General features: G+C 43.5%; 1 protein-coding gene across 4 annotated transcripts in view; it reads right to left on the bottom strand.

The window, feature by feature from the left end:
- Plekhm3 (pleckstrin homology domain containing M3) overlaps positions 1-22,651 on the bottom strand; it is a 156,274-nt gene that overhangs the window by 25,297 nt on the left and 108,326 nt on the right. For all 4 annotated transcript variants that reach the window (XM_050154250.1, XM_050154247.1, XM_050154248.1 and 1 more), the window contains one exon: positions 152-309. In XM_050154250.1, coding sequence (XP_050010207.1) covers positions 152-309 — 158 coding nt within the window. The remainder of the gene's footprint in view (positions 1-151; positions 310-22,651) is intronic.

Below are 22,651 nucleotides of genomic sequence, written 5' to 3'. Positions count from 1 at the left end.
TAAGATGGAGAGAAAGGCTTGGAAACAGACAGGAGCACAGGAGCAGACTGTTTTCCAGTCACAAGAGGAATCTGACGGCAGCTGGGTGTCTCCCTGACAAAGCACACGTGATACTCAGACACATTTCCGTAGACCGAGAGACATTCTGTACCTGCTTGTCGAAATGTCCTCAAACGGATAGAGGATCTCGCCATTGTTACAGATCTCGCAGATGAACCCTTTCTGGCTACAAAGACTGCAGCTGTAGACATGAGAGGTGGCGAATTTAATGACCTTGCCCAAGAACGGTGCCAGCTTTCCCTCTATCACCTGTGGAAAGAGGAGACAAGAAGGCACAGCATTGAGCACACAAGTCTTGCAGATTCGGGAAGGGAAGGGAAGGGGTGTTTTTCCTTTACACAACAGGAAACCTGTAATTAAAATTTCCCAGCTCAAGGGCACATGACTTTGCTCCGAAGGAACCAGCTTATCCTCAGGAGCTTGCAAATGAAGATGGCCAAGCTCTTTTTGTGTTCCTCTGTTTTTGCAGTGTGGTGTGGGGCATGATGAGCCCCACTTGAGGAGACCAAGTTCAGAGTGGGATGTAGTAATTAAGCCAGCGCACAGCTTTCCCCTCGTGAACCAATATGACTTCATCTCCACTCTCTCTCCCGAACACTCAGCAAATACAGAAGAACAGACTCCTCTTGCTGCTGGTAAATGCGATAATTTAAAGAGGGTGTAACCTGTTGGAGGGCCATTTTCAGTTTGTAATAATCAAATTTTTACAATGGAGCCAGGCGGTGGTGGTGCACGCCTTTAATCCCAGCACTCGGGAGGCAGAGACAGGCGGATCTCTGAAAGTTCGAGGCCAGCCTGGTCTACAAGAGCTAGTTCCAGGACAGGCTTCAAAACCACAGAAAAACCCTGTCTCGAAAAACCAAAAAAAAAAAAAATTTTTTTTTACAATGGGGGTTTTCACATTGAGAACAATAGCGGCAACAAAACAACTTTTGTCTACTTTTGATTTCCAGCATGTTGATGAGCCTTGTTCCATGCTCCTGACAAGGCATGCGCTGTGCACAGGCAGCTAGCTGGTCCCACCATGAGCCATGTGTGTGCCTGCTGGCCTGCAAATGTCTGTGAGTTTGCAACCATGGCAATCATCTCACTCTGCACCTCACGAATATTCACGAGCTTCAGTGACTTCAACACCTCACACACCAGTAAGACAAAGGTCTGCCCTTTATTTCTGCACCATTAATGATTGCTTATATGCTTATTCTGATATCAGGAGAAGAGATGAAATCAATGGTTAACTCAGGGGAGGAAGTAAGGCAGAGATGCTGGGTGGCCACTTTGTGTATTGTGTACTTGCCTTTCTACAGTATTAAATATAGATCATTTTGCACTAAATACAAAAAGTGATTATAAAATCAGTTTACTGTTCTTTAAGGACGGCTCTCTTCCTAACAGAGAGGATAGATTGTGATGGCTGTTTTCTGAGCTAGGCCAGCCTCTCCCTCTCTTCATCTCTCTTCTCCACAGCCTACGGGAAGCTGTAGGTATACCAGACCTCTTTCAGTTCCGTTCTCCGGGGACTGTTACCTCGAATAACCCCAGTAAGGCACATGCCGAACACCAACACATGATACACACGCGCCCAGCCAAACACTGCCCCACGTGTCACAGCACCGACTCTGCATTGTGATGACAATCCTTCTGAGAGGCCCAAAGATTTAGGATGGTCTGAAAACCTGGTAAGAGCAGGTGATGTGCGACCCCTGGGGCGATATGGGTTCTCATCCAGGGTATGAAGAGGCTGAGAATCATGACCTAAGTTTTTCTCTATAGAGAAGTCATCAGGACAAGAATATGAAGATTCTGAAGGCTCCTGAAATATCTCACCAATTTGATATGGTCAGTGATGCATATTTAATCCCACCCGGGGAAACTAATGACCCTTTGAAAATTAATTTCTAATATCTAGTCTCACAGCACCCAATATACAACTCCATTTTTACTAATGTTTCACTTATTATTACTGATAGGAATCAGTTTATCCTCTGAAGAAGCCACTCCATTTTGCTTTTAGGCTATCTGAAGGTTAAATTTTTGAATATTACTTTAGCTATTGCTAGAATATTAGGATATCTGTATCCAGTGACAAAAAAATCATACTACTGAATTTTCACTGATGATAATCATATCTATATATTTCTTGGGGTATTATGAAAGCATAAATTTCAAGTAAAAATAGTGTTAGTAGCAACAGTGTTATTTCACTGACAGCCAAGCTGGAAATGACGGTGACTGACTCCCTTCCATCAAACCCAGATCCCCGCCATTCATCAGGCTTTATTCATTTCCTCTCCCATTTTTTGAATTAACAGCTTTATTGAGATATAGTTCACACACCACAGGATCCATCTATTTAAATTTAAATCTTGATTCATTTATGGAGTTGTATACTTCACTACAGACAGCCCTCCCCCCAGCTTCCATATGTAGAGGTTAAGTCTCCACCACCCCCTTACTCTATTCTCCCAAGTTCTAGAACTGATAATCTACTTTCTGTCCCTATAAAGCTATTTCATAGAAACAGAACCATGTACAATGTGTGTGTGTGGTCTCATTCAGCATAATGTTTGAGGTTCATGTGGAGTCCTTTTAACCTAGTTTGACCAGCTCTAGACTCTTACTACCCTCTCTAGATTAACAAAATAACCCAACTCTAACGCCAGAAGCCAGTCTTCTTCTTTAATCTGCTGAGCACATGCATTAGTCAGTTTTCCAAAACACTTTCATAACATATCACCTTTCCTCTCAAGTCTTCAGTGACTTCTCATTTTATCACTATCAAAAGCCCTTCCCTGATGTAATAGTATCATGCTAAATTACTATGTCCCTGATGCTGGATACAAGAGAACTATGTAAAACTAGACTTTATGTCTCACTTGCTTTGCATGGTCTCCAAAACAGGAGTCCACAAACCAACCCAACTTGCACGCTCAATCTTAGGTATCTTCAGTTGTGAGCGATAGTGTTGACCCAGCACGTGCCCGCTCTTGTTCCGTCCTTCCAGGCCATTTCCTCCTCGAGGGTGCTGCCCTGATGGAGGTGGGTCTTGTAATAATAAAGAAACTGCCTCGGCCCTCATAGGACAGAAAATTAGGTAGGCGGAGTAGACAGAAGAGAATGCTAGGAAAAAGAAGCTGAGTTGAGGAGTCGCCATGATGCTCCCACGCCAGACAGATGCAGGTTAAGATCCTCCCTGGTAAGCCAGCTCGTGGGCTACGCAGAATATTAGAAATGGGTTAGAACAATATGTAAGAGCTAGCCAATAAGAAACTGGAACTAGCCGGGCCAGGCAATGTTTGAAAGAATACAGTTTCTGTGTAATTATTTCGGGGCATAACCTAGCCATGCGGGCGGCCGGGTGCCAGGGACGCAGCCCTGCCGCCGCTCCTAATTCAACACTGCCGCTCTCCCTACCTCTCATTTAGACTTCACGTAGGTGTTGTGGCTCTGATCCATAGGACTTGAACCAACCTTCCTAGCTTCCCCTCCAGACAGGGTTTCTTTGCGTTCTGGCTGTCCTCTGAGTCTCACATTGTAGACCAGGTCGGCCTCAAACTCAGAGATCCAGCTGTTTCTGCCCCCTGAGAGTTGGGATTAAAGGTGTGTCCCACCACTGCCTGGCCCCCAAACCCATTTTTAGCCACAACTGTCAAAGATCTCTTTACTTTCACACTATGCGATGACACATGAAACTCAAGGTTGTTTACTCCTTTGTATATGACTGTCTTGCTTATCGTGTGTTGAACATTTGTATACAGAACACACAAATGTGAGAACATCTGACCATTCTTACCCACAACCTGGTCCTTCCACATGGGACGGCCCAGGAGAGCAGACTGCTCTGCAGCAGAGAGTGGGCCCAGCCTCAGCTGAGCTCTCTCGCTGCCAGGCACCCAGTGCCCTGCTGAGGCAGGGGTCGGCTCCACAGTTTCGCACTAGATCTGCTGCTCTCTTTGTCATCTCAGGTTTGTGGCCTTGTTCCAAACAGCTGAAGTCGCTTAAAGATTTTTTTCCAGAGAGTGAGGTAATATTTTCAAGTTAATTTTAGAATTCATAATCATTCCATTAATATCATGGAAAGGAAAACATGATACTTACATACATTTCCAGGAAGAAGGACCTACTGTCTTTGAATGCAATGGCTAGCAGCAGAGGGAAGAGGACTGGCTGTTGTGGCCTCTGGTCTAGAGGCTGCTCCACGGTGAAAAGTGGGCTCCATGCATGCTACTCGTTAAGGTTCCTTAAAAAGTCTAAGACCCAGCCTCCCCTCTACCACCCTTGAATCCCACATCCTAGCCATCCTGCTGTGGTGTAAGGCTAAGATAAGGCTAAGACTCCATTATAAAAGTCCTAGGAGGATGGTGGCCTGAAATGAGACCCACGCATAGTCTACTCCTACAGTTTCCAGCTGAGAATGAAGACCAGAACAGAGGTACGAGGACTCCTGGAGAAAGACAGTGGGCAAGGCACAGTTAAATGGGAGAAGGTGCACTAGCCAAAAAGTACACAGACCTGGGAGGACCCGAATTCTACTCCATCACCCTGAACTGGTTTGCCTCTATGACTGGTAACAGTCCGCTACATGGTTCAGCATTAAGAGATTCTTACAGACCTTCTACACGGGCTACAGTTGTCCCACAAGATTGTAGTCTAACTGGGAGCAAGCCACAGCTGACTGGCACAAAACAAAGTACAAATGTATTCTGTTTTTGTTGTTGAGACAGGGTCTTCCCATGCAGACTAGGCTGGTCTCAAACTCACAATCCTGCTTTGGCCTCTGTATCAGTACAGTTGCAGGTGTGAGTTCGAAAGTACTTTCTTAATAGAATGGGTCAAAGAGTTAAAAAGCGAAACAGCCATCACACAGGTTTGCTTCCTGACAGTTCTGATGTATTGGTCTAGTGCTAAGCAGTTGATTCACTACAGACTCTCCAAAGAAGCCGACACCACACAGCTCTCCTCACCCACCGCACCGGGAGCTGTGAGGCTGCTCTGGGCACAAATGAGAGCTCTCCTCCTTCCAGCTGGGAATCTGGCAAGTTATTAACCCTCCCTGAGCTCTGGCTTCCTCACCTAAAACCAGCTAGTTCATACAGGGTTGAAGAAAGGATCGGGTTTAATATCCTGGTGAAATGGGGAGCACAGTGCCTGACGGCAGTTGGTCAGTACTTGTCTTAATCTTGTTTAGATCATCAGCAATTCTGACTCATTTTTCTCTAATGCTTTAGATCTGTAGCAGGGGTAAGAGAGAAAGGTACGCCACTCCCATGTCAGCTTTCAAAAGGCACCCACCCCACTGTTCTTCTGTCTGGATGTGACCAGGAGGAAGGGAGGCAGACATCCAGGGCCTCTGATGTTGCTCAGGTCCACAAGAGAACAGAGACTTGGGTGAACATCTCACTCCGGCTGAGGGGAAAGGCTTGGAGAGACTAACTCAATTTAAATCACCTGTTAAAATCGCATCTTAGCAATACCTGAGGATCATCTTTTATTTCTTTCAGATTTGCAAATAAACTAGTCACAGATTAATCTAACCATGTAACCACCCGGCAAAAGTCAGAAAGACTCCTCATCTCTAGCCTCAGGTGCTTTTGTAAGGACATGGTCAGCTGGCTCTGAGAAGGAAACTGGACCTGTGGGACAAGGCTTAGTTACCTTCCCATGCACTTCCTGCAAACTGCATGTCTACGTGAACAAGAGCACGACAAAGCAATTAGCAGGAAGCGTGTGTGGGCTCTCCCAGCCATCTCCTCACCTCTGCACTCACACTCGCCTGCTTCTCCGCAATACCCACTCTTCCTTGAGGAAAGGCAGATGTCCAAACTGCTGGGAGAGGTTAGTTCTGTTTTCCATTGGACTTGATTTCTTGTACCGATCAAAGAAGGTACCAGTCTGACTTACCTGGGGGAGTGTACATAGACAACTATTTCATAGCTGCCTTACTGACTGGGTTTTCAAATCATACATAACCCCAACCGTGACTTAAAAGAGTTTATCTTTCTATTGCACTATTGGGCAGGAACAAAATGTAATATCAAGTTGACAACTAGATTCTCCTTTAAAAAATTCATTTAAATCATTTAAAGTATTCTTGGAATTTGAGAGACAGTCAAATGTCACTTAACATGATTCAGTCATCTGAGAACTATACCAAATATGCTTATTTTCTTGGTGCAAAAACAGCCCATAAAAGCTGTCTGGTTGAGCTTCCAGCTTGGGGATCCACACATTTCCCCTCTTCTATTCTGGTCAAGATGGTCAGCATTGGAATTTGAGGCCTATGGCTTTCTGCAGACTAAGACAACAGCCTTTATTTGATTTACTTTCTTGCAGACCAATCAAAAATTACAATTAAGTTAAAAAATACCCTAGTGCTGCCTTCTCCAGACCACAGTTTCAGAAAGAGCTGCTTATTACTCATGTGTGGCACCGGGAAATTGCAGTGTCAGGGTCACGTCTGCAGGCGACGGCGACCTGCGGGGAGCGAGGAGGGCGCAGCTCTGCCTGTTGTTTACCTTTCCCTTCGCCATCACAACGTTCACAGCCCACAGGGGGGGGGGGGGCGGAGCAGAGAGAGAATGCCCAGAGAAGTCACACAGGAAGAGGCTCTCTCAAATTTATTTTATGCATCTGCTAATGTTTCCCCTCTGATTTGTCAAGTCATCTCCACTTCAAATCAAGCTTTCCTTGGCCATTACGCAAGATCTAGATTCTGGACACTACTGGGAATTCTGAGATAAAGAGGTCTACTGTCCTGGACCAAAATGGCTTCTACTCTAAAAGCCTACTCAGAAGATCCAATTCATGTTGAACAAGGCCACCAGGAACAGGAAGACTCAAAGAAATGAAAGCATCTAAACAGTCACGTGCTGTAACACAACCTCTCATATAACCCAGTTTGCATTTTCTCAGGTGACTGCAGAAGGCTGTAGTTTGTAGATGTGTGCATTCCTCTGCATTCACAGGCAGGCAGAAAGATGCCTAACAACCTAGAGCAGTTACCTTAGTGTCAATGTCCACAATGACAGCATTGGAGGTGGAGGGAGGAGGCTAGAGTGCTGAGGTCAGCCTAAGCTACAGAGTGAGACCCTGTCTCAAAACAAAACAAACACCAAAAAGCACATAGATCCTGCTCGAGCCTTGACACCTGAACTCAAACTGAGAATATTCTGTACTTTCATTCTAAACTCTACTCACAAATCCTCATAAGCGGGGAAGCATTCCACCAAAAGTGTATAGGAATTGGGCAAAACACTCATTCTTCTATAATTCACCTTTGAGGTCCTCCTCCTGCGTCAGTGCTAGGTGTGTCTCTAATCAGTCCCCACCCTCCTCCTCCTTGGCAAGACTGCTCAACAGGACTGAGGTTTGGCTTATCAATCTTTGGGCTGAGGGATGACTATGTCATCACCATAGGGTTCTTACCTGATCCTCCCCTAAGGGTGACGGTTTCTATAATGTGATGGGGTTTAGTGTTATGGGGTAGATTTGTGAGTGCCCATGGTAATGGTAATAGTAATGGTAATAGTAATGTTAATGTTAATGGTAATGGTAATGGCAATAATGAGACAGAACCTGTTTCACACAGCTCTCTGCACATGTCCAGGACTGTCAAGCCTCACACTCAGGAAGCACTTGCAGAGTAAGGACAACTATGTGGCTCTAATATCTAAGCCCCCAACAGGCTGTGTAGTCTCTAGTATATGTGGGGAAATAGTTAAAATTGAGACAGTTCTAGAACATTCTCAAGGATAACCAGTAGAATTTGCTTTCTGCATCACCCAGCTGGCTAGTGGCAGTTCTGGCTTCCTCTCTTAAGAGCCCTTCACAACCAGGAAGGGTCTTTCCTGAAGATTTCTGGAGTGAGAGTCCAGGCCAGGTCTGGATTAGGTCAGGAGTTAGGTCATTGCATGTCTGTTCCCTTTCATGCAGTCCCAGAGTCCCAGGTTCGCTCTCATTTCATTTATATTTATTAATTATTAGTATTCTCTTTAAATCTAGTCCACTGGTCCGGAACTCACGTACAAACCAGGCTGGCCTTGAACTCAAGGGATCCACTCACCCCTGCAGGATTAAAGGTGTGCCCAGGCCTGCGGGGCTGCACTAATAGTTTGATCTGTATTAGATCTACCTTTGGCACTGGGAACAACAGCAGTTCCCAGTACTGGGAACAACAAAAATTCTTTTCAATGGTCACATCTTCGGGAGGTTTTTCAATATAGAGATGATTTTTTTTTCTTTTTGGTTTTTCGAGACAGGGTTTCTCTGTGGCTTTGGAGCCTGTCCTGGAACTAGCTCTGTAGCCCAGGCTGGTCTCGAACTCACAGATATCCGCCTGCCTCTGCCTCCCCGAGTGCTGGGATTAAAGGCATGCGCCACCATCGCCCCGGCTTATAGAGATGATCTGATACATGTATTATAGTCTTATTGGCTGAACTCTTGAGAGAGACAAATACAACTGGGAAGAAAAGGCAAAACCAGGCAACTCTCTGTATGCTTAAATATGGGGGAAATGAGTTTCCAGCAGGGATTGCGAAGAGGACAGTAGGACGCCTTTTAACAGACCCCACTGAAAGAGAGAGAGAGAGAAATAGAAGAAAACCAAAGGCAACCTTTTTCTGATGATGTAAGGAAGGACCACAGAGTCAGGAGAGACGTGGAAGTGGAAAGATGGCAAGGCAGGGGAGGATGAGAGAAAAGGCCCAAGGGGGAATGCTAACAGATGCGCACAGAGAGCAGTCTTGGTTTCTGTTCCCAGGGACGTCCCAGTAAGCTAAGAGACTTTTCTCAGGTTGTGTACTTTTCCATGCCTCAGTTTCCTCATGTACAAAACAGAGTGACTGTGCAAACCGTTCAAAGATAAACGATCAACAAGACGCCCCTAAGTTTGAGGAGTCTATGATTTTGTGATTAACCATGGGGGCAAACATCAAAAGAGGTTTGAAGAGCCCCAGGAATGTAGAAAGGGAATATCTGGGGGACAGACAAAGGTGAGTTCCACCAGGCTAACTAGAAGATACCCTAGGAGATTTCCAACAGAAGTGAAGTGGTGCCAGCAGCTTCTGATTCCCCGTTTGGCTGAGTGCCATTCAAGGAGACGCAGGGGCCTTTCAGGCCGGCCCCCACAGGTGTGCAACCAGAGCCCGGCTTTCCTGCAGATCCTTTCGTCAATGCATTTAATTAGTCAATGTTTAGATAGCACTTTGGGGATGGGAAGTACAATGTAAGCACTTAACGTTATTATTACTTAGCTGCTTTTGTGGGACCAGCAATGCCTGAGATTAAATGAAAAATTAAAGTGCGTTCCTGGCTAGAAGGCTGTGCTCTAATAAATCCCTAGGTTACTGATGAAGAAAAACAAGCCTGGCACATGAACTGAACCAGTGCTCTCCGTGTTAAAATCATTGTCTGAGGCTGTGGGTAGTTTTTAAGTTTGCCTCAAGGTCAACAGTCAGTCAACACCACTCACCAAACGGAGGATTCCCACACATCCTGTTTTTCCAGCGGTATCTGGCTTGTGATGGTGTGTACCCAGGCCTCTGTAGACCCAGGGTAGGTGTTTAGCTATATGGGAATTCAGTGCACAATGAAGTGGGGACAGATAAATTAATAAATGATGTTACAGCAAAATAAAGCTAAATTAATAAATTTGTAAACATTATAATCCCTGATAAATTGAAGATTTAAATATAAAAAGGAAGCCATAAGAGTATTATAAAACTATAAAAATGTATTCAAGAAAATATTAATGTAGAAAGGTATTTTTACCATAAGACGCTATAAGACTGGTGAATCTTAATATATAAAATAAAAAGAATTAATATATAATTTACAAAATAAAATAATGAAAACCAGGAAAACATTTTCTATTTACGTGAAAAAGTACCAATTTCCACAATATACAAAGCTTTTTTAAATTAATAAGAAAAAGATCAAGACCAAGTTTAACAGGTAATTTACAAGTTCTATAAGGAACAATATAAGATGATGCTACATCTTAAAAAGGAAAAATTGTTTTAAAAAATTGAAAAATTTATGACAGCATCATGAAGTTATCTCAAGCGTTCTAGAAAATGTGGAGTGTTCACACAGTGAATATCCTTATAATGACCACAAGTGGCCCGGGTTACCTTGCCTGTGATCTGACTTAGCATGCAACCAGCTAGGAGACCGAGATAAACCTTTGCCCAAACATCCACAGACACTCACGTGCCCACAGCTAGACTGTGAAATGGAAGAGAAGCTACAGAAAGACAGCAAAGTGTGATTCCACTTTTAAAAAGTGGCATTTGTAAATAAAAAAGTATAGAATTGCCCAGAAAGACAGATTATCAGTAGTTAACCAAAGCTGCTTTTAGAGAATGGGTATGAAAAAAGCTGGAATTTAAAATATAACTCTGAGGTTGAGAGTTTAGTTTAGTAAGACATAAAATTTGCATATGTATATTTGTGGAATTTTTTGTTTTATTTTTGTTTTTGAGACAGGGTTTCTCTGTGTAGCCCTGGTTGCCCTGGAACTCACTCTGTAGATCAGGCTGGCCTGAAACTCACAGACACTGGCCTGCCTCTGGCTCCCCAGTGCCGCCTGACCTGTGTATGTATATTTGTAATTATTAAAACGTAGAAAACTTTCCTCGGTTTTGGTTCCGTATAGCCTATGTTTATACTTGCTCTTAATAGCATTTACCTTCACACAATTTCCTATCAGTGAACCTGTCTTGACCACAGCAGACTTGAGGCTGTATCCAAGGAGACCTGGCTGCCTCCTCAGAATGTTCCCACTTAGGAGTTTTTCAGGTGTGGAAGGCGACACTGCCCCCTCAATTAGAATGATTTCTAAGATAGAGGGAGAGTCAACAGCCATATCTAATGCCAGGTAATTTAAGGCTGGTTTTCGTTTACATAATTATCGCTTAATTCTGCACATTTAATCTTATCTCTTTCAGCACTAGACTGGGTGTCAGTAAGTTAGGGTGCCTGCTGAGTTCTCTAAGAAGTCACTAGAACATTCTTTGGCGCTATTTCCAGCTACTGTAGCTGAGGTTATCTCGTCAGAGCGGACCTCCTCTAACGGGCACCCCTGGCTTTATTCTCTGCTCAGATCCTTTTCAGCTTTGTTTACATGCTTGGCTAGGTAAACTGTAGTGGTTCTGAATGGTGGTTTTATTGGTTTTGTTGCTATTGTTTGTTTATAATAATGAATAACTTTAAAGGCAGAAAAACAGTATTGTTAGAAGATTTTAAAATTAATTTCCCATCTATTCTGAGGTCACATTTTCACACTTCTCAGGGCACTGTACAGAGGAAGTATTTTTCCAACTCAACTACTTTACCCTTAGATCAATGTCAATCCAAGAAAAAGTATATCAAGTGACCCACCCTAGCCTTGGCCTCAAGAAAGAAATGGAAACTACGGTTTTACAACAGGACGGCAAAGATAAGATTAGGTTCAAAGAGGGAGGCATTTGAATACCATGCCCACGTGAACTGTGTTCAGTGGCTCAGTAAAATCTGCAGGGAAAGAGTCCTAGGAAAGGAGGTCAGGACCCAGGCTGTTTCCTAGCAGGTGGAGGGTGAGGGTCTAAATTAACAGGAGATAGCAACCACTGGTCATTAATACCCCTTAATGTAAATGGACTCAACTCACCTATGAAAAAGCACAGGCTAACAGATTGGATACAAAAACAGAATTCGTCCTTCTGCATACAAGAAACATATCTCAACCTCAAAGACAGACATTGTCTCAGAGTAAAGGGGTGGGAAAAAATATTCCAATCAAATAGACCGAAGAAACAAATGGGTGTAGCTATTCTAATATCTAACAAAATAGACTTCACATTAAAATCAGTCAAAAGAGACAAAGAAGGACATTTCGTATTAGTCACAGGAAAAATCCATCAAGAGGAAATTTCAATACTGAACATCTATGCCCCAAATACAAGGGCACCCTCATATGTGAAAGAAACACTTCTAAAGCTTAAATCACACATTAAACCCCACACACTAATAGTGGGAGACTTCAACACTCCCCTCTCACCACTGGACAGGTCTATGAGACAGACAATTAACACAGAAATAAGGGAAGTAACAGATGAACAGATGTTATGACTCAAATGGACTTAACAGACATCTATAGAACATTCCATCCAAACAGAAAAGAACATACCTTCTTCTCAGCACCTCATGGAACCTTCTCAAAAATTGCTCTGACCCTATGTCCTCTAGATCATTCCAAGTATCTACCTTTAGCTGCTTAAGTACGTTGTCATTGCTAAGGCAGGAGCAGCGAGCGATAATGCTCTCTCTGGTTGTTAGGAAGTGCTAATAGTGCTAACAAAGCGGAAGCAGGGACCAGGAGAGAATCTGGGCCCTCCATTAGTGGGTAAATGAAAAGGAGCACGGCTTAGTTTCCACAGCCCATTCTCCTCAGTGGAGAGCGCAGGTGACATTTCAAACAGCTAAAGTTAACGAGGGGAAGAGGTTCAGAGTTCTCTCTTTAACATCGTGGAGTATGCAAATACACGTATCACAGTGCTGGGGACCGATCCTGGGGTCTCATGAACAATTAGACAAGCCACCTTCCAGCTCAAATGCACCCAGCTGGAACTTTCCTCCTTGCTCTCTTGGTCTTCATTCTGAACACTAACCTCTTTGATGCTTGTCGCCAGAATGAACTCACAAAATGCAGGCTTGGCCAGATAACAGAAATAATGATGGAATGAGCACCAGTCACCAGCTTCAGAGCAGCAAGCAGCCGTTTCCCCCTTAACATAACGCATGTGGCGCAGTAGAACACTGGCGGGCCAATGTGGACATCAAATGAACAGTTATTCCGGTGATTTACAAACATCCCCAAATGTCAACGTTTTAGTCATCAATTTGAAGGAGATAAAACTGAGGAGCTGCATCTTATGTCCAAGGTCACCCAGCTTGGAAGGGCACAAAGCTCGATCCAGAGCCCAAGCCCTAACCACTGTCTTTCTGGAGTGGTATCTGTTAAAGGGAAACTCCCCGCGGTCTCCTGCTCCTGCCGGCTGAGGTTTAAACTCTTTAGCATGCTCTTCATTTAAGCAGAGCTATTTCTCCTCACTGGCTTACACTTGTTTTTTGGTTTTTGTTTCTTTGGAGACAGAGTTTCCCAGTGTCTTGGCCGTTCTGGAACTTGCTATGTAGACCAGACTGGCCTCGAATTCACAGAGTCTGCCTGCCTTTGCCTCCTGAGTGCAGAACTGGTTTACACTTGTTATCCTGCACATGCCCATCTTCCGTTCTCTCCCAGCCTGCTTTATATTCTCTGAAATTCTGATCACCCTAACAATGCAAATATCACATGAAATTCTGGATGGTTTCTGTATTTATTTCAACTCTTATTGCTGTAAACATCTGCTGGCCTGGTCTGTCACCTGTGTACCCTGTCCCTTTAAGAGACAAGCCCCGCCCCTCCCAACCCCTCCTTTTCCCACCACCTCCAGCTGAGCTCTCTTTCTCTGGAAGAGGTAACTTTTGCTGCTTGCTCTCTTCTCCCCCACCATTCCCTTCCCTTCCCTTCCCTTCCCTAACCCACTGAATAAACTCTATACTCAAACTCTCTGCATGATGTATCTGTCTGTCTCCCACCTGCCAAGGCCTCAGGGGACTCACCGCAGAGGCCTAGGGTCACCTGGCTACCCCTCGTGGGACTGGCCTCCCCCCTTGTATCTTTAAAAAAGAATAACAATTGCAACTTTCCAAAAATCGGTATTATTGCGTTAGTTTTAAACACAGCTGGGGAGACTATGACCCTAGTTTTGTTCGGGCCACCTGATCTTAATGTCTGCCTTCTTTCCTCTCCACCACTACTTCTTTAGGACAGCCCTGTGCCTGGCTGGGGGCCATCACTCGAGCACACTTGCCCTTGGTCCCTAGCTGGTCTCCTCTTGCTCGGGTGCCGCCCACAGTTCTGAAACACATAACCTGGAGTGGAGGAGGAATGGCTTCTGCCTCGCTTCCATTTCAGGCCTGTCCAAGCACATTCAACCTTTGCAACAAAAAGTTAAAACTGAGCCACATGTTCGTGAGGCACATCTTTAATCTCAGCACTTGGGAGGCGGAGGCAGGTGGATCTCTGTGAGTTTGAGGCCAGCCTGGTCTACAAGAGCTAGTTCCAGGACCACTATGACTGTTAAGACAGAGAAACCCTGTCTTGAAAAACCAAAAAAGAAAGAAAGAAAGAAAGAAAGAAAGAAAGAAAGAAAGAAAGAAAGAAAGAGAAAAAAGCTAAAACTGAAGGTTTCTGAAGCATTCCTAGGGCAGGCCTCAGACCCAAACATTTCAATTACAACCCTGTCCAAACAAATGTCAAGTCTCTGACCAGAGGGCATCTGGGTTGAGGGAATGACTACACAGGGCGGATGGAGAAGCTGCTGGCCGGTGAGCGCCACAGCAGTTGAGGAGGATTTCCGGGGCATGTGTGATTCGTGATCCTGGGAGATGGGAGAGTTGGCTTCTGTTCAGCACGACAACACAGGGTCAATTTTGTGGGTAGCCAGAATGGCCAACTTTTGAATTGATCTGGAGAAACATTTTAACACTGCAATAGTTGGCATTCTTGTTGATTATGGAGTGTAAAAATTACACGAACATCTTAACACCTGGAACATGTCCTTCTGGACGGTCAAAGTTGGATCTATTCACGTGCAGTCCCCCAGGCTTCTCAACTGCACAGCATGCCTGACTCTACAGGCAATTCCTCAGATACTTTGGTGGTATTTGGTTGTTATCAGTCCTACTCAAGACAATGAACTAATTCTTTAAATTAACAGTCGTGTAAGATTTAAAGTATATATGTGCTTTCACAAGTCCCACAGAAAGACTTTAACTGATTAAGAAGTTAAAAAATTCAACCTAAAGAAAGTACAATGATTAAAAATAATTTAAAGAGTAAATTGAGTTGATGCAATGATCACCAAAGTTATCCCAAAGAGAAAAAGGTCAGACATGAGCAGAATCATTTTGAAGACAGTAAGATGAGGATAAATACATCCTATAGGAATACAAAACCTAAGATCTAAGTGATTGATGCTGGCACTGAAATCGCTATTAAGGAGCACAGTGATTGCTCAAATACTCTCAAGAGATTCTGAGGAACATGGTCTACTCACTAAGAGTCAGCACAGAAATATGGATTACTAAACCAAGGCTGAAGTAACATACCCATTTGGGAGAAAAAGTAAGGAAGATATACCCTCACTTCACACAGAAAAGTAAAACGATTTCCAAATATGTACTAAAGTGTACTAAACAATGTTTAGTTTAATGTCTGCAGTGCTGCAGGTGGAGCTGCAGGCCCAGACCCCACCAGGGCCTAACAAACAAGGACATGGAGACAGACACTTCTCTGAGAAAGGAAAAGGACTCTACAGGTTTTAGAGCCACAGCAGGAATTTTACAAGGAAAAAAATGGACAGGTCTCAACATGTAAATGGCGAATTGTTTTTCTAAAAATACCACATTAAAAGATCAAAGGCAAACAACAAGAATGGAAAATATCACAGATGCAGTCACATTATCTATACACTAACTGAAAATATACAGCCTGCCTCCAAATAGCACAGCTATCGTGTAAAAATATATTAAAATAGCTATGACAATAAACATAAAAATCTAGCTTTATATGTAATAGAAAATAGGCATGCAAAGTCAAACAATGAGGAGCTGTCCTCTCCTTGAAGTGGCCAGACTTAACATTTTAAAAGACAACAACAGTTAACACTCTAGCAACATGAAGGGTTTTATATATTATATCCCAGGGATTTTGGAAAGTTCTTATCTCTATAGTACTTTTATCTAATATATATATTAGATGTATATAATTATATATAATTATTAGAAAATATGTGGTCTTGTACAGGGATGTATATCACAGTATATTGTTTATAATAAGAAAGAATTGGAAATCTTTAGTAACCAGTAAAGAGAAAGAGCAGAGGGAGAAAATTCACCCAACTGCAGCAATAGAATCTTATATAAGCACCCACATCACCAGCATTCCTGAAGATTCTTTAATTAAATTTAAACATCAGGGTAAAAATGGACACACTTTCAGGAATTTGCCACACTCTGCACACACACAGAAGGGAAGCAGTTGGGATGTCTCTATTTGCGGACTGTGGGGCTGGGCAGTAAGACTGGAAGGAGCAGAGGGTAGAAGACCCCGTCCCCACGCCTCCTTTACAGCAGCATTCCATTTTATAGATGAGAACTCAGGACTGACGGACGAGGACATGATCCCTGCTCTGCTGCCTACAGGATTCCTTTCTCTGTCACTGCATATCTTTCTGGTCAGGTAAATGCACAACTTTTCATAGAGTGGACAGGACTAAGGAAGCCTTTGGAGTTCTGTTCTGTGACTTACTGCAGCGGGGTGACAGTATGACCACCAGGGAGCCCTCTCATTCTCTGAGGCTCTTAGTCCCCTTCACTGACCGCCCCCCCTTTCCTTTCTAATGTTCTTTCCGGTATAAACATTGGGGATGCTTGGCCTACCAATGGAGAGAGGGCTTAATGTGTGGCACTAACATCCCAGCCTGACCCCTGGCCCCACTCCCTGCTTCCTTCTTGCTTGCTAGTATGCCTTGGGATTGAGGCTGATTCCAAGGTCTGTTTAACAAAACAGTCCAGAGCAGCCTGGGGTTAACTCAGGCTTAGTCTTTCACAGTTCTGTGATTAAACTGCATTTTCCAGTGGTCGTGCCTTTAAATTCAAACCCCTTTAAAAAGAAACTTAAGGAGAGCAAAACACAGGAGACAGCCAAATGCCAATAACATATTTTAGTCATTTGGGGGAATGGGCAGCCTTAGAAACCGCAAATTCCCACTTATACAAGGCTATCTGAGCTTTCCTTTTACTGCTCAGTGACAGAACCCTGGCTCTCCCACACGATCAGAAATGCATTCGCTTTCTTTTTTTATTTCTCTGAAATATCATAGAAGCCCTGCACTATCACAGTAGGAGTTGGCTAATTGTACAGCTCTGATCAAATAACAAAAATTATTTCCACTGGTGCAGATTTTTCACACTTAGAAGGCAGATCCAAGTCCATGTCTTGGTACCTGCTATACCAGCTTGGCAAACTAAGTCATCATGATGCGTGCAGTCAAGAGTGTCAGCACCAGAGGCATCACCATCACAAGCTTTGGTACCCACCTTGTGCCAGGCAGAAGGTTATGTCTTCTTTTAACCTAGAAAAGTGACTGAGAGGGGAATGTGAAGTCCAAGGCTTGTTTTATACAATGCTTTCCAAAGCCATGGCTGGCACAAGTCAAAGTGGAAAGAACTCCAGAGGGCTTTTGCCTGTGATCTTGTGTCTGTTCTGACTGTGCAAGACTGAGCATTGCAACATCAGAGGCTAATGGTGGTTTTTTTCATCTCAGGATCCAACCATAAGAGTTGGATTGGAAGGTGGTCTAGATAGATCAGCATTACGAATTGGAAAACTAACTTATCACCAAAGAATCTGAAGCTAAAAAGTCAGCAGCAGAGGCTTCCACAGCCATCCCTAGTTCAGGGGCGAGGAGAACCAATCCCACTTGAGAATGAGTTGGAAAATGAGTTTCCAGAAATTTCTTTATATAGTAAGTACCTAGAGTTTTGGTGGTAGGCATGTCGAAGGTATGCATTAAACAAACTATGAGCCAAAGAAACAGCCTGAGAACGAGGTAGTTGATACCCATCTGAAACACTAGGTACCAATCAGCCATGAACACTGAGGGACATAACAGCCATTTTTGACAGCAAAACTATAAGTGTAGGGAACAGACACAAAAGAGTGTCACAAGCAGGGGCTTTAAAATAACTTCCCTGAAGAAAGTGCTTGAATACGTTTTTGGTGTAAATCTGTATCGCCCTTCCTGAAACACTTCAGACTGCTAGGCACTGGGAAGGGCTCCACTCTGAGTATAGCACCACAGAGGAAAGACCCTCACACTTTGTGTTCTCCACGTCAGCTCACTTAAAAAAAAATAATTTCCAAGTTTTATTTTTGCCATATAAAAGATACTAAAACAAAAAAAAATTTATCACCCACTATCATTATCACTTTATGAAAGGAGACTTTTAAAACCAAAAAATGTAGGAATGAAATGATTTTGGGGGGAAAAAGTACTTCATACCGGACCTCTTTATGGGATTGAACCCAGGCTCTCATGTTCACAACAGAAGCATTTATCAACTGAGCTATCTATCTCTCCATCCTGGGGGGCTGTCTTTGGTAGAAGCACACGGGAATTCCAGCAAGGAGAAGGGGAGAAGTGACTTACAGGTTAAAAGCCACTGGGAGCTAAAGTCATTGTCCTGGCGTGAGTTTCACAATGCCGGATAATGACGGTGCTTCTCAGACTTGGGTCACATGAAAGTCATGATGTCACAGCTGCATTCCATGCATGCTATTTATTCAGTGCTTCACTTAAATTAAAGCACTGGCTACTGAAATACATTTATGTAAAAATAATTCTATGAATACCCTATGTCAAAAGCTAGGAAATCAAGCTAGCCCAGACCCTGGAAGGGCCTGAGCCTCTTCCTACTTGCTGGCAGCCCTGCTGATGCCAACTCTGTTGAAAAGGAGAACAGCAAATATCAAAGGTTCAAATCCTAGCAGCACCATATGAAAACTTTGATTTAGCCTAAAGAATGGAGAGAAATGAAACACCTTTCTTTCCATAAAATATCTTAATCAGTACCTATAACCATTGTAACAACTAACATCATCTTGACCAACAGTCCAGGGAACCAGAGCATCCTTGCTTAGTAACTAAGAGTGCTGGAGAAAACAGCCTTCCTAAACCTAGACTCTGAACTTTGCATTACGAACTGGTGAAGCCTCCCTGCTAAGGTTTTCATCTGTAGAATAAGAGTAACAACAACAGGGCGCACTTCACAGTGGTCATGAGGATCCAATGAAAACCAAAGCACGTATGCAAAGTTCTTACAATAGTCATTGGCACAAATCGAGATCTAAAAAGTCAGCTATTACGCTTATTATCCTACATTTTGGAAACAATGTCAAGATCTGGCATAGGCCTATGTTAGATTCTGTCAGGCATATCGTTTTAGAGAACATTTCTAGAAAGAGCATTTACCTCTAGAACGACAACCACGAAAATCAACTATTTTGCTCAAAACAAACAACACGTTACACATGCATTTAAAGCGACTCACTGTCCATTTTGCTTTTAAGTTTCTGCCATATCTCATTTACCTGGCTAACATGTCTAAATTATATGGTTTTGCCTTTAAATAAGGCATAGCACACGATGTATTTGACACACAAAATAATGTCACACCACAGATCAGGATCCTAACTATAAGTTGCTTCTTGGGTAAACAAGGCTGTGTAAGTATACTAACTTTTTAATTATGCAATCAATATCTTGTCTATTTAGAGTAAATAACAGAATTAACATAGGATTTAATCCTCAGAGTCAAATTTAAACATGTGTTAAATTTGAATTCATATTATGAAATACAGTAAGGGGGTTAGCCATCAATAAATCATTAAATAAAATGCCAACATCAAAAAGCAGTAGTTCTAGGGGGCTCCTAAGATGGATTAGTTGGTCCTGAACAAGAAAGACATATATTAACATATCCTAAGCTGTTGCCTTTCATGTATCTCATCCCTTTTGTCCCTGGAACTATTTTTAGTACAGTGAGAACAAAAGACTTGCCAAGGCAGGCTAGCAGAAAGAGAGGGTATTAGTTCAGTAGGACTTGGTCAAGGTCAGGCTAACAGAGAGGGTATTAGTTCCGTAGGACTTGGTCAAGGTCAGGGCAGGAGACAGCAGGCAAATAAACACTTGGCTCATTAAACTTCAAGACAAGGTTGTAGTGGGAATTTATAGTACTTTCTAGACCATTTGGGGGGCCGTGTTGATGGCAGTCTCATTCAGAAGGTCCTGGATTATAAAACTGTCTTCCTTGGCTAGTCCCTGCATTTCTCCAACATGCTTCTGGAAGCACCTCCCCTTCCTCTGCTCACCATTGACTATCTCTTCTTCCAGCATCTCTACTTGAGTAGCTCCTCTCAGCTCTTCCTTCATGACCCACTCTTCTGGAGTCTGCTTCTGTAGCCCCCAAACCACTGTTCTTGGGAGTAGGTGACATACCGTCCTTGCTTGATCTTTCTACAAGTCCTTCAACTTTTCTAATGAAATGTATACCCAACATTAACTCGTCTGCCTTACAAAAATGTTGCCTGGTCTTCCCTGCTTCTCTTTCTCCTTGCCTCCTGTCATGGGGACTTTATCAAATTATTCTCTCCCTCTAATTCTGCTGTGCCCGTGAACAACAAGATGCTCAAGATCCTGAAGTAAATTATATTCTGACCCTGTGTGGGCTACACTGTTCCATCTCCCTCGAGCCTTTCGCTGAGGACCTGTTTCTTTGAGAGGCATCTCCTGAACACTTTAGGATTCCAAAATGGAAGAGGAAGTTCCATTGTAAAGGAGTCCCCCCCCCCCCCCGCCCCGTTTCTTTGAGAGGCATCTCCTGAACACTTTAGGATTCCAAAATGGAAGAGGAAGTTCCATTGTAAAGGAGTCCCCCCCCCCCCCCGCCCCACTGTCACTGTGTTTTTCCTTTTCTTTTTCCTTTTCTTTAGGAGCGCCTGGGTAGGAGCTCCCTGAGCTCACCCTACAGCAGGGTGTGGCTGTTTGAATGGGTCCTTGGTCTCTGGTTGGTGACACTGTTTGGAACCTTAAGGAGGTGGAACAGTGCTGGAGGAAGCATGCTACCGGGGGAGGGCTGAGAGCTTATAGCCTGGCTCCACTGCTAGCTCACACTCTCTGCTTCTGGGTGTAGATAAGGATGTGGCTTCTCAGTTCCGTGTGCCTATTCGCCATGCCTCACCATTACAGACCAACTCCTCTTTAACAGAAGTCACTTTTAGTCACAGCGTTTTATCACAGCAACCAAAAAGTAACTACGACTACACAGTGGCTCTAGCTTTTAATAAGCTATATAACTACTTATAAATGGTTTCTATAATATTGCATATTATAATGGTTAATTAATACTTCAAATCTGTCCAATTATTTTACAGTGATCTGAATGGGTTCTTTATGATAATAAAATGTACTGTAGAAATGTCACATGACACACTGGCATGGACACTCACAAGGAGGCCTCAACCCAGGCTTCCTGGTATTGTGCCTGGGGCTGGGGATGTGAGTAAACAGAGTCCCAGCTTCCTATTTACTGCAGTTGACGTAAGTCAAGTTAAAGTCAGCCTGTTGAGAAGGAGAGGCCCAGTGCACTGGTGCACAGGCTCTCATAGTAACGAACGTTATCCAGTTTTGTACCCAGATATGCATTTAAGAGTGGACAGCGGGAGGCTTCTCAAACACACACATACACATATGAACCCAACCCAAAAGATAATGGAAATCATCTGTTCTGCACTCATGTACAAACCTATAATTTATGGAAAGATGGGGGAAAAGTCCCTTAGGAAGCAAAGCCAAGTTCTGTGGTGAAAATTCAGCTGTACTCAAAGCACAGACTGGAAGAGGTGGGGGTGGAAGCCGCAGGAAAAATAACACGTCTGGGGCAGTCAGTTCTCCCCTCTCTCAGCTTCCAAAGCCATCTGGGGCCAAGCTGCCCTCTCGCCTGCCTCTGCCACCCCCACCCTTGCCCATTCTTAGGCCATTACTTTTTCTTTTTTGCAGGGCAACTTATAGAAGTGAGTTAGATAGCAACTTGTCTCAAACAAAGAAGAACTGCAGTTTGGTGTAGTGCTCCCAAATCTCACGGCGACCTCAGGAGAATACATAACAGGGCATCCTAGAAAAGATGTAGTGCAATCAAGTGAGAATGTATATGAAGTAAATGGAGTTATCAAGAATTTCCAACGTTTGGAAAGGAGATCATTTTGTTTTTGTTTTTTGAGACAGGGTTTCTTCATAGCTTTGGAACCTGTCCCGGAACTTGCTCTGTATACCAGGATGGCCTTAAACTCACAGAGATCCACCTGTCTCTGCCTTCTGAGTGCTGGGATTAAAGGTGTGTACCACCATCACCTGGCAGGAGATCATTTATTTAACTACATGATAATGCAAACTATACATCTGCAGCTATGTATTTGTATACACTGACATATAGAATAACTTACTACTAAGAAACACACTGAGTTCTGACAACAGGAAAAAACCCCTCACTTAAGGACACAACACTGTTAGCAAAGTCACTTCACTGAACATCTACTTCCTTTTTCTGGTGCTAGGGATCAAAGCCAGGATCAAGCATACTAGGCAGGCATAGAGAGGTACTTGGCCATAGAGCTAAATCCCCCTGACCCTTAGTTTCTTGAAGTAAGGTCTTGATTTATAGTCCAAGCTGCTCTAAAACTGCTTTGTCTCCCAGGATATCTCCAAACACCCGACCTGCTCGCCTTAGTTTCCTGAATACTGAGACTGCAGGTGTGTCCTGTCAGGACCAGCTCACACCATTGGGCTTTTCTTTCTTCTGTGGGGCCGTCACACTCGGCTTCACATTAGTGCTTCTAAAGGGTAAGAGGGCCACAGAAGGTAAGTGTTGCTCTCACCAAATTTCCCTA

This window comes from Alexandromys fortis, unplaced genomic scaffold, assembly GCF_014885135.2.
Source record: "Alexandromys fortis isolate MF-2015 unplaced genomic scaffold, M_Fortis_MF-2015_v1.1 scaffold_40, whole genome shotgun sequence".
NCBI lineage: Eukaryota > Metazoa > Chordata > Mammalia > Rodentia > Cricetidae > Alexandromys > Alexandromys fortis.
This window is presented reverse-complemented; position numbering and strand designations above follow the sequence as displayed.